Source organism: Emys orbicularis, chromosome 1, assembly GCF_028017835.1.
Source record: "Emys orbicularis isolate rEmyOrb1 chromosome 1, rEmyOrb1.hap1, whole genome shotgun sequence".
Classification (NCBI taxonomy): Eukaryota; Metazoa; Chordata; order Testudines; family Emydidae; genus Emys; species Emys orbicularis.
In genome coordinates this window covers 133,878,224-133,890,434 of record NC_088683.1, presented here as the reverse complement: position 1 = coordinate 133,890,434, position 12,211 = coordinate 133,878,224, and the positions used below count along the sequence as shown (strand labels likewise).

General features: G+C 41.0%; 1 protein-coding gene across 2 annotated transcripts in view; it reads left to right on the top strand.

The window, feature by feature from the left end:
- WNT7B (Wnt family member 7B) overlaps window positions 1-12,211 on the top strand; it is a 133,959-nt gene that overhangs the window by 72,172 nt on the left and 49,576 nt on the right. For both annotated transcript variants that reach the window (XM_065397708.1, XM_065397699.1), the window contains exon 2: window positions 4,756-4,982. In XM_065397708.1, coding sequence (XP_065253780.1) covers window positions 4,756-4,982 — 227 coding nt within the window. The remainder of the gene's footprint in view (window positions 1-4,755; window positions 4,983-12,211) is intronic.

The window sequence follows — 12,211 nt, the reverse complement described above, 5'->3', positions numbered from 1 at the left end:
ATGATTCAGCATTTCTGTTGGCAATAAATTAGAGTAACAATTTAACAGTAAGCTAACAACAGGTCTGAGGGATACGCTGGTAAATTTAGGTTGAAGAGAGAGGGGAAGTCCCTTGAAGTACTACCAATTAAAAAACCCTAGTAATTATAGTTTGTATTTATTGGGGAGGGATAGCTCAGTGGTTTGAGCATTGGCCTGCTAAACCCAGGGTTGTGAGCTCAATCCTTGAGGGGGCCACTTAGGGATCTGGGGCAAAATCAGCACTTGGTCCTGCTAGTGAAGGCAGGGGGCTGGACTCAACTCAATGACCTTTCAAGGTCCCTTCCAGTTCTAGGAGATGGGATATCTCCATTTATTTATTATAGTATCTTTCATCAACAGTATCTCAAACCACTTCACAAGCATTAATTAATTAAGCCTCACAACACCTTTGTGAGGCAGATAGGATTCTACTTATTTTACAGATGGAAAAGCTAAGCCATACTGAAGAAAATCATTTGCCTAAGGTTTGGTACAGAGTCAGTAGGAATACAGTTCTGCATATCAGTTCCACGCGCATACTGCTAGACAGTAGTGACGTGAAACCAGTGCACATCTTTAATGCATGCATAAACACTATGGCCAAAACTGTCCTTTGATTTTGGTTGCCTCAGGTTTTGGGTGCCCAAATTGAGATGAGGTCAATGAGATCTGCCAGGGGCTCAGCCCTTCTGAAAATCATGTCAAAAGGTGTCTCAAGTCGACCACTCAAAAATGGAGGCACCAAAGTTATAGGCCAAATCTGAAATGTTTGGCTAACGAGAGACGTATAGTGCTCTCTGAGTGGAAATTTGGCCCTGTAAAATCAGTGGCAAAATTCCCATTGACTTCAATGCAGCCAGAATTTCACCATTTTTGTACATACATAGCTGTCTTTGATCCAAATTATAATCTTGGGTGCCATCATTTTTGAGGCCCCAAATTGAGACACCTTTTGGACTTGATATTCAGAAGTGCTGCAGCTCTCATTGACACACATACTATATAGTGTGCGTGTTTGTGTGTAGGACTGCTTCTAGTGGTATAACCTAGGAAACAGAGCCCACAGGAGAGAAAATTCTACAACAGGCCCACAATCTCTACTGTAGGGCTCAAAGCCAGCCAGAGCCAGTCTAGAAGGCACTGACTGGAGAAGGGGCATGCCCAATGCACCTTACAGATGTGCTGAAAGTGCCCAATCAGCCCCATCTTCTCATGCAGGGAGCCCTGGATACAGTTTAAAGTGTAGTTCCGCCCTGAAAAAATGACTATGTGAGATCATCACCTTCTTCTTCAGCTATTCTGCTCCCTGTGTTTAATGTCACATCTGCTGATTCCAGTGAAAAAATAAATGTTTACTACCAGCACTGCAGAAACAACACTGCTGATCTAGATTCTTTTTAGACTTGCTCACCATCAGCAGAACTGTTGACTAAATTCCTATTGTGACCCTGTTGACACACTATAAAAGGTACCTAGTTCACACTGATGTTGTCCCGTTTCATACAGGACTACATTAATGTGCATTAGGTTCCTTTTAGAGTGCACCAGCAGGTCTACATGAGGCAGTTAGCGCAGAACATGTTAGAATACTCTACAATTCAGACCCTCCGAGTTCATGTAGACAAGCTCCCAGACTGAGTTTGCAGAGCTGGCAGTTAAATACTTGTAAACTGAGCAAATTTGTTCTGGAGTCATTAGGATGAATAAACATGGAACCTTGTCAATGCTATTTATAATAAGTCATTTTCAGAGTACAACCACATTTGAAAGCTGCTCTCCCCCATTGTCTTACATTAAAGCAAATCCCTTGTATGAATCCCCCCGCAGTCAACTGTGGTTTTAATAGTGATCCATCATGTAGTTGCATTATTTATTTATTTAGTTGGAAATTCATACAACAGCATTTTGTTAGTCACTGGAAGCGGCCTCTGACTAATGCCCTTCATATTAAAAGGTGTACGCTTTGGAATTTCATGTGATTGACTGTACACAATGCATATAAAATGCCTTTTCATTATTGCCACTTGAATTGCATAAAAGGACAAGACCTGGGAATTAACACAATTCAGAAAGGGATCCCAGCATTTTAAAGTGATCATAACAAACAACCAAAGTGCAAATGTTTCTAGCCCATAATTCACCAGTTATTCACGGAATACATTTTTTCTCCTTTTAAGCCTTTTTGTACTGCAACATGATCATACTATACACACTGTACCTACCAGTATCACATGTCATGATAATCAGAGAGAGAAAAGCCCTATAAACAATGAAAGAAAATGGATTAGTTGATCTGTAGTATTGAGAATTGCCTGAATCCTAAACCAAATATTCAGGTTTCTTTGCTGTGATCCAAATTCTTCTCTAATTTTCACAGATTCATAGATTTTTAAGGCCAGAAGGGACCACAATGATCATCTAGTCAGACCTTCTGCATAACACAGGTTGGAGAACTTCACCCAGTAATTTCTGCATCAAGCCCATAACATGTTTGAGCTACAGCATATCTTTTAGAAAGACATCCAAGTCTTGCGTCAAGGACGTACACATTTAAAGATTGTATATTGTTAGTTAAACAGAGATGGGCCAGAACCAAAACCTGGTTCAGAATATGCCAGAATTTTGGGGATTTTTGGTCCCATTCTAAACTTTGTGTCTGGGCCCCAGCACCACTGAACTAAAACTCCCAATCTGAACCTTCATGTCTCAAACTTTGGGAGGGGTCAGATTTGGATCCAAATTTTGTACTTCTTGTCCATCTCTTTTAAAAAAGAAATATGGCACAATATGCTCACATTAACTCTTCTCTAGTATCCTAAAATTCAAATGATTCAACCATATATAAAAGCTGTGGATAAATGTAATGGAACGTCAATTTAGAAAGCTCTGTCAAATTGAAGATTAAAGGTAGAACTGGCTAAAACTCTAAATCTCTGTTCTGTGGGAAATTCAGATATTTTGTTTTGGTGAGTGCTTCATTTCAATTTTATCTTTTTGACTATATTATCTATTATATTATAAAAGTCAAAATGATAAAGTTAAAACAAAATGCTTCAACCTTATAGAATCAAAATGTTTCAATAATTTGTCATTGAAAATTTTGACTAAATCAATAACGTTACTGCTAAATGTTTTGATTTTGTCAAATTGGTATTTTTCTGTGGAAAACTCTTCTGTCAGAAAATTTTTGACCAGCTCTAATTAAGGGCTACACTGTTGCTGTCCTGAATGAGTGTGCAAGGTGGTAGGGGAACAAGTTCACCCTTTTATGGACCCACATAGGAGGCAGTTTCAGATCTTGTGATCCTTGGGCCACATCCAAGTGCCCCTGTCTCGGGGTTTAACACCTACTTTGCTGCGATGGTCAACAATGGTGTTTGTTGTGAAGGTGGTAGACACTTGTCTTCTAGGAAGTGAACTGAGACCACCAACATTTTTTCAGTGCACAGTAAGCTATTGGGTGAGCTAACTTGGTAAATGACCCAGAGAGCTCCTTCCCTGCAGTATGAGGAAGCGTCAAGAGAGGAAGCAGCCATTAATTGTCTCCCAGCACTCCAGTTTGCATAGGGATAGAGCAGTGGGCCTGGCTAGCTCTGCCAGCAGCTTTTACTGGGTTAGAGGAAGTTTGTCTAGGTGCAGTGGGGCATGGAACAGGCATAACGCCTCCAGGCACCACTTACCCTCATCAGTCTCCTTAGTGTGGCTCTGAATTTAAGAAGCATAATCTAGAACGTTTTCATGGCAACTAGTCTGGACATTCCTGGCCATCAATTCTAGCCCAGGGGTAGAAGAACCTAAGTCACTTGGGAGCTTAAGTCCCATTTGCAAGAGTGACTTAGGAGCCTAAATCTTAAAAGTCTTTTGAAAACGAGACAGGCTCCTAAATCACTTAGTCCACATTGAAAATTTTATCCCATGTCTTATTTAAAAAAAAACAAAAACATTGCCGTACATGCATCAGATAAAGATGTTGAAAAATGAATTGGAAAATGACAGATGTATGGCCTAAACTGGAAATCTTGTCAATCTTAAACAGTTAGTTGGCTTACATTGGGCAGATGCAAGGTAAAGGCAGTCTTCAGAATGAGTTGTAACTCATGAGCTATTGCTCTGAAAATATATTGAAGAATAAGAATGACACAAGTTTCAGTTATGGACGTTGTATGTTGGTAAGCATGTTGGTCTTGATTAATACTCATAAACTTCCATTATTTGCTCAGTACTTTAAGTTAGTAGTAATGGGCAACAATGTTGGTAGAATAAAGTCATTCTCTAAATTTTATTCTGTGGTTTAAAATTAGAGGTGGGTGAACTGGCTCTGGTAAATTAAATACTGAGGCTGAACCTAAGCACAACACTCAAGATGAACGTGAACCTTTGAGACTCTACAAAGTTCAGTGACCTGTTGACTTACATTTTTCAATATTACTTTTCACCTCTCCTTACTTCCTGGTTTTATCTGGGACCAGATGCAGAATTGCCAATATTCTGTGAACGAAGCTGTTCATGTGGGCTTTCTGGCCCAAATGAAACCAGGAATTCCTGGAAATTCTGCAAGATTTCCAACCCCAATTGCCAGACCAAAGCAGTTGGGATAAGTCTGCATAATTATAGGAACCAAACTTCCAAACATTTTGCTGTTTGCCCATTGCCTTGTCAGCCACACTGCAATATGGAGCAAATGGAGTTAATGGTCTCAATTAGATTCTAATGCCTCTTTCTGCTTTTCTTCAGAGCTTTGTCATCTGTGGTGGCTTTAGGAGCAAATATAATCTGCAACAAAATCCCAGGCTTGGCCCCTCGGCAACGAGCGATCTGCCAGAGCCGCCCTGATGCCATCATAGTGATCGGAGAAGGGGCACAGATGGGAATCAATGAATGCCAATATCAGTTCCGCTATGGTAGGTGGAACTGCTCAGCGCTGGGAGAGAAAACAGTCTTTGGACAAGAGCTTCGAGTAGGTAAGGGATTCTTTAAAATAGTGTTAATAATAATAAATTGGGACTGCTCGCCTTTTGGCTCTCCCCTTGCAGTTCTTTAGTGATGTAATGCTATAAGGCATTTACACGCCTCACAAAATAAACCAACGCACCCTCCAGAACAACAGGGGCACTTTTTCTGATCTTATCTAACCCTATTTTTAGTAATTGAAAACATCTAGAGATTTCTAGGTTGAGTCTTTCATTATTCATACCAATCCACACATGAAAATGACTACAATATTCTGTAGGGGTAGCAGTCACCTGCGTCAATTTCATCCCATAATTTCATAACAAATTTGTAGGCATTTAGGACTTCAGGATTGTTACTGTGCTGCACACTATGACCAGTCAGAATTCCACAGTAATGGTGGGAATGGAACTAAAATCAGCGCCAAAAACACAGATCCCAACAGCAATAGGAGAATCTCAATTAGCTGTTAGCAATACATTGCCTATGATACCCAGCTGACCATCCAGTTCAGAGAAGTGACACAAAAATATTCTACTCAGATTTTTATCATGTGAAGATGACGCTACAAATTATCTGAAGTGAAAAACATTAAAAAAAAACAATGTGGTATATAGGACCATGGCCTAACAAACTCTTACAGGATAGTCAGTATCATGTGTTATCACTTTCCACCAATTCTATGTGTGATATTATTTCATGAGGAGAGATCTTACAAAATAACTGCCTATATCTCCAACATTGACATTGTCACTGCCATCTGGTCAGATATCTTTCCCTTTATCTGTCCCTCAAAAGCTGCCCTAGCACCATCAATTGCACAGTTTGTTGTTTACATGCAAGTGTATGGGTTTGTTGTATCTGGTTATCACAATGTTGCATTGAATCAATGTGCTAGAAAGAAAGCATATAGTCCCACACGTCCCTGAAAATACTACAGTCCCCTTCCTTTGTGTAGCTGTAATATATCTTCCCTGGGTCAAATTCTGATCTCGGTGATATCTGTGCTTGATTTTAATAACGGTAGTCAGTCACATAGGGGAACCAAAAGTCGAATTTGGCCTGTGGTGTTCAATCAGTGATTTTTGTAACACTGTGAAAGAATGACATATCTTTATTCACTGCCCATGTGAGGAGTGAAGGGATCATATGTAGGGTGACCAGATGTCCCGATTTTATAGGAACAGTCCCGATATTCGGGGCTTTTTCTTATATAGGCGCCTATTACGCCCCACCTCCTGTCCTGATTTTACACATTTGCTATCTGGTCATCCTACTCAGATGGTGCTTGGGTTGTCTTGCAGGAGTAAGGCCTTCCCTCTAACACTAGTGAGGAGTGAATCTCAAAAAGCTGATGTTTGGTTCAAACAAGCATTGATCTGAATGTTCACCCAACAATTATGCAAAGCCTTTGAGTTTGACACTGGGCTGAAAATCTCATGGGCATGATGGGCTATTTCCCAAACTGCTGTAAGCCAGTATAACTCCACTGACTTTAGTGGAGCAGATTTATACCAGCTCATTGTGTCTTGACACTTCCACGTCACACAAAAACACAGAAGTGCAGAAGAGTGCAAAAATGGAAACAAATGGGAGAAAATATTATCTGAACTTTTCTGGAGCTCAGAAAAGGTTTGGCTGCATTTGAGTTTGGCTAGGGGAAGGTCGGGGTGAAGAGGTGTCGCTATATCTGAACTCATTCACTCATCCTTTCCAAGAATTTTAGCATTCATGCAATCTCACTTGTCAGTGTTTCTTTCTACACTTGTACTAAGATATTTCTACGTTCATCTGGAGAAAAGTTTTTCTCTTTTAGTCCCTTTTACACCTGTAGCAATTTTCTGGTCATGCAAAATGGGGAAAACACGGCTATAATTTTGTTGGATACTGGCATAATCTTTCATTTCTCTCACTGTTGCACAAAAAGAAGGGCTCCAGAAGGGGAAAGAGGTTGACAATCCTCAAACTAGCAAACCTCCAAGTGATGGGGGTAATTTGAGTTTTATCCTTAACATTAATTGCATCAGAATGACATCAAGCCACCTAATTACACAGACACTTCCTTGCTGCTGCCTACTGGGGAGAGAGAAATGCCTGAACCTCTTCAAGTGCTAGTGGTTTGGGGGATTTAATGTTTAAGGGGAAGCTTTTCTGCTATCTCACTGACATCTGTTGTGCAATGGTGAAATCTTGATACACTGTTGATAGTGAAGCTGCCTGTGACTCCACACCTGTAGAATTTCTTTGGCATCAATTCTATTTTATTTATTAGATTCGGTGCATCCCAATAGGGCTAGCAAGAGACCTGGCGAGGTTTAAATAGGTAAGCACACTTGAAACACTGAGCAAGCTTTATTGAGTATATTAGAGAGAACATCCTGATAGGGATGGACATTCCAAAAATTTAGCATAAATAGAACCAGATTGGGAGACTGAATGCTGACTATATGAACACACATTATTACAACCTGAAACAAGGACAGCACTGAATAAGAAGAACAAGCAAAGTACACAATTGGGCAAAGAGTTCACATAAAACTTATCAGCCTCTTTTTTTTTCCTGCTCACATAGTCATATTTTGCTTACTCTTTGCCAAGCCAGAGGCAGTAGGAGTCAGACTATCCATGCCAACATGTGTTAACCTAATTCCTTTGTTCTGGCTGAACCAGGAGTATCTGGTTGTTGAGCCCTATCAATCTATTTACTTGTGCTTTGGAACTTAAACTGGGGTGTGAACATGTGATGGTTTTGCAACTTGGGGCTTGAATTAAGAAATTAATGGTAATAGTGCACATAGGGGCAGCTGCAGCATTCAGAAGCCGAAACTGATAAAGCCCTGAGGGTTCCCAATTTATCAACCCTCCCCACCCTCTGCCATGGCAGCTGCTGTTGCTCAATATAGATTTCCTAGAAATGTATATGTGCCAAGTATAATAAGTGCTGCACTGAAGTACGTATTCAGGCAGTCAGCCTGAATGGAAGTCCATTCTGACACACCTTCACTGCTATTGTTACCAGAGCTAGCTAGTTTAAAGCTAGCTTGGGTACATCTAAGGTTCTGCAATCACACCTCTGATTGCAGTGTGGACATACCCTGGGTAAGATCCTTCAACACTCCCTTCCTGCCAGTTGGCTCATACTGCAGCTATTCCTAGTCCATATGTCCCTGCCCAGCTCAGTTTCAGACCAACACAGGTTGGGGTAGAGAAAAGCATTCCCCCCTTGATGGGGATGGGATAGGGAGGTAGTTCAATGGGAAGGAGAAAAGTCACCCCCCTCTACTTGGGGTGAAGGAAGAAGATAACTGAGGGTGCACCACACCTCGATTGGGCAGATGATAGAATATTAGGTCATCTCCCTTGATTTGGGGTTGAAAATCATGGGCCCTTATCCCCTGGCTTAGAGGGAGAATATTGTAGATGGCCCTTGTTTGCAGAGTTTGTGGCAGATAGTGTGTGTGTGTATGTATGTATGGAAGAGTAGGCATATATGAGGCACAATGTATCTATCTATCTATCTATATATAGACACACACACACACACACACACACACACACACACGTGTGGCAGAGTAGTATGCATGCATGCCTGGCGGAGTGCGGAGGTATATATCTTGCAATGCATGTGTGCGTTGTGTGGCAAAGTGTGGATATAAATGAGTGGTAACATGAATGGAAAGGCATTAGCGATAGAATGGACTAGAGGAGTGTTATTCGGAGACTGAGGAAGTCAAGAAAGAAACGGGGAGATTGGGGTGGGGCACAGAGATAAAGGAATGAAGGGGGGCAGTGAATAGGGGAAAGGAGAGACTGAAGAAGGAATGAGAGAGAGGAAGATTAAGAGAATAGAGGGAGGAAAGGGAAACGGATAAAACATGGAGAAAGAGGGAGAGAACAGAGAAATCATAAATGGAGCATGAAAGCGAAGAGATGGAACAACTTGTAGCTGAAGCATTAGAATGAAGACAGAACAATGAAAGGGGAGGAAGGGGCACACACAGATGTACAATAAAAGTAAAAGCAAGAAGAAAAAATCTGAAAATGGCTTAAGAAGGCTCCAGAGGTGATCCAGGGAATTATAAAATGGTAAGCCTTACATCTGAAGCTGGTAAATTAGTTGAAATAATAATTACAAACAGAATAACAAAACACCTGGAAATTCATGATAACAAAGGTTTTAACCGGCATGGAAAAGGAAAGTTGTGACTCACAAATTGCTTAGAATTCTTTGAATCTATTCGTAAAATGGTGAATAGAGGAGAAGAGGTTGACTATTTAGGTGGGTGAGGTAATATCTTTTATTGTACCAACTTCTGTTGGTGAGAGAGACATACTTTCAAGCTCCACAGAGCTCTTCTTCACCCACCTTGTCTCTCTCCTATCCTGGGACCAACACATCTAAATAAATTGTTTGTACTGTTGTTGTAGACTTTGCAAAGGTCTTTGACAAGGTTCCACACAAGAGGCTATTAAAGAAACTAAGTAGTCATGAGGTGAGAGGCAAAGTATTGCCATGGAGCAAAAACTAGCCAACACACGAAAGCAAAGAGGCGGATTAAATGGTCAATTTTTATCATGGCAAAATGTTAACAGTGGACGTGCCTCAAGGTTCCATACTAGGTCCCATGTTGTTTAATATATTTATTGATCATCTGGAAAGGGTGCGAGTAGTGAGGTAGCAAAATGTGAAGATGACACAAAGTTATTTAGGTTAGTCAGGGCCAGACAAGAATACGAGGAACTTCATAGAGATCTAAACAAGCAAGATGAATGGGCAATTTGATGGCAAATGAAATTCGATGTCAATAAATGCAAAGTAATGCACATTGGAAGGAAAAATTCAAACTACTCATACACCTTTAAGAAAGGAACCTGGGTGTTACTGTAGACATCTTAACAAAGACCTTGGCTGAAGTGCTGCTGGAGGCAAAAAAGGCAAAGATGGTGCTAGGATGCCGAAGGAATGGGATGGTGAATAATATGGAAAACAAAATGCCTTTCTATAAATCAATGGTGCAGTCTCACTACTGTGTGTGCAATACAGGTTACCCCATCTCAAAAAGGATATTGCAGAACTAGAGGGGATTTGGAGAAAAATGATGAAAATGATCAAAGGCATTGTGAAACTTTTATATAAAAGAGAAATTGAAAGGATTGGGCTTGTATACCATAGAAACTAGATGACTAAGACAGGACATGATGAAAGTACACAAAATAATAAGTGCTCTAGAGCTTCTGTTCTCCCTGTCTCATAACACGAGAACAAGGGGACATTGAATGAAATTAAGGAGCTGGGAAATTCTGAACTAATAAAAGGAATTACTTTTCCAAAGGGCATGTAGTTGAACTGTGATACTCATTTCCACAGGAAGCTGTTGAGACCAAGAACTTCACAAGATTCAAAAAGGGATTGAGTATTTATATGAATAGCAAGAATAGCAGAGCTATCTTAGGCTTTGTCTTCACTACCCGCCGATCCGGCGGGTAGCAATCGGTTTATCGGGGATCGGCTTACCGCGTCTAGTGAAGACGCGGTAAAATCGATCCCTGATCGCTCTGCCGTCGACTCCGGAAATCCACCTCGGCAGGAGGCGGCAGCGGAGTCGGCGGCAGCGCGGCAGCGGTCGACTTTCCCGCGTCCTCACCGCTAGGTAAGCCGACCTAAAATACGCAACTTCAGCTACGGTATTCACGTAGCTGAAGTTGCGTATCTTAGGTCGGACCCCCGCTGTAGTGTAGACCTAGCCTTAATAAATGATAACAAAAATTTAAAAGGGATATAAAACCTCATGCATCAAAGCTTAAGACAATCTCTGTTAGAGACCAGGATGAAACATAATGTGGGGGAGAGATTATCCCACATCAGACTACTGCAGGGCTCTTCCTCTGGCCACTGCTGGAGACTAGATAGATCTTGGGTCTGATCCAGTATAGCTATTCCTATGTAGCTGAAAATATTTTAAACTTTTGTATGTATGAATATTGATTAATACATTGTTCTTTAGGAAACTTTCTGAGACCGGAAAATGGGTTAATAGTGCCACTTAGTCCTGGACGAATTCTGAGTCACTGTGTGTGCACAGAATTCATCCCCCCCCTCCCCCCAGATTTCTTTGTTTTCTAGCAGAAAAATTACTTCTGGAGGGGAAGCAAAGGAAAGCTCAAGAGCGGTCACATGCCCCACCCCGGCAGTGCAGGCAGGTTGGTTTGGGCGCCTGGAGCAGCCGGTAGAGATGTAAATCACCACCAGGAGGGGGGTGCATGTGTGTGAGAGAGAGAGACACTCTGTCCTTCTCACTTGCTATTGCAGCATGCTCAGCGTGGAGGGGCAGGGCTTCGGGGTGTTTCTGAGGAGGTAGGTGTAGTAGGGCAGGCTCTGTCCCCTCAGACAGTGCAGAATGTAGCAGCCTGCCTGCTTAGTGAATTATTCCCACTGTCCTTGTGAATTCCCCCAGGAGTATAAAACAGTGTAAAAGTGTTAAGGATCCTTTACATTGCCAGAGTGGTGTAAAAGACAGTATGGTCCTATAAATGCGTATACTGCTTTAGTGATTAGAACTGGTTTAAAATTTTGGACTGAAAAAATTTCCTATCAAAATGTACTCAGTGAACTGTTTGGTACTGACCTTTCTGGAGATGGTCAGTAGCCAATATAAATTGTGAGTCTGATTCCCCTGCCCTCAGTTGCCTATATTGTAACACTGAGCATATGGCTGCACATATTTGTTGACTAATAACTCGAAATAAAGGATCAAACCTAGCTACATTACTATTAGGCGAGGGGATTTGCTCTCCACTCCCATTCTCTATCCATTGTATTGTAGTTTAAATAAATTACTGAAATAATTGAAACCAGAGTGATTATGTTGCATTATTTTGACAAATAAAATATGCAGAATTTTGTGGAATTTTAAAATATTGTGCCAGAATTTTTAATTTTTTGGTGCAGAATTACCCCAGGACTAGCCACTGTATCTTCTTTGACTTTCACCTCAGGATTAAAATTTAGGAATGAGTTTTAAAAGAGGTGTTGGAGGCAAAATAGCTTTAAAATTAAAGATATTAAAATTAATGGATGATGTGTGGTTAAATCTCTTGCACGGCTTTGGAAAGCTCAGCATGGACATTCAGTTTCTGTAGATTTTATTTCTGTTCCTTGCACTCTTATGAAACTCTTACTGAAACTCTCTCTTACTGTTTGTTTGTACAATGTCTAGGACAATCCTGATCTCAGTTAGGG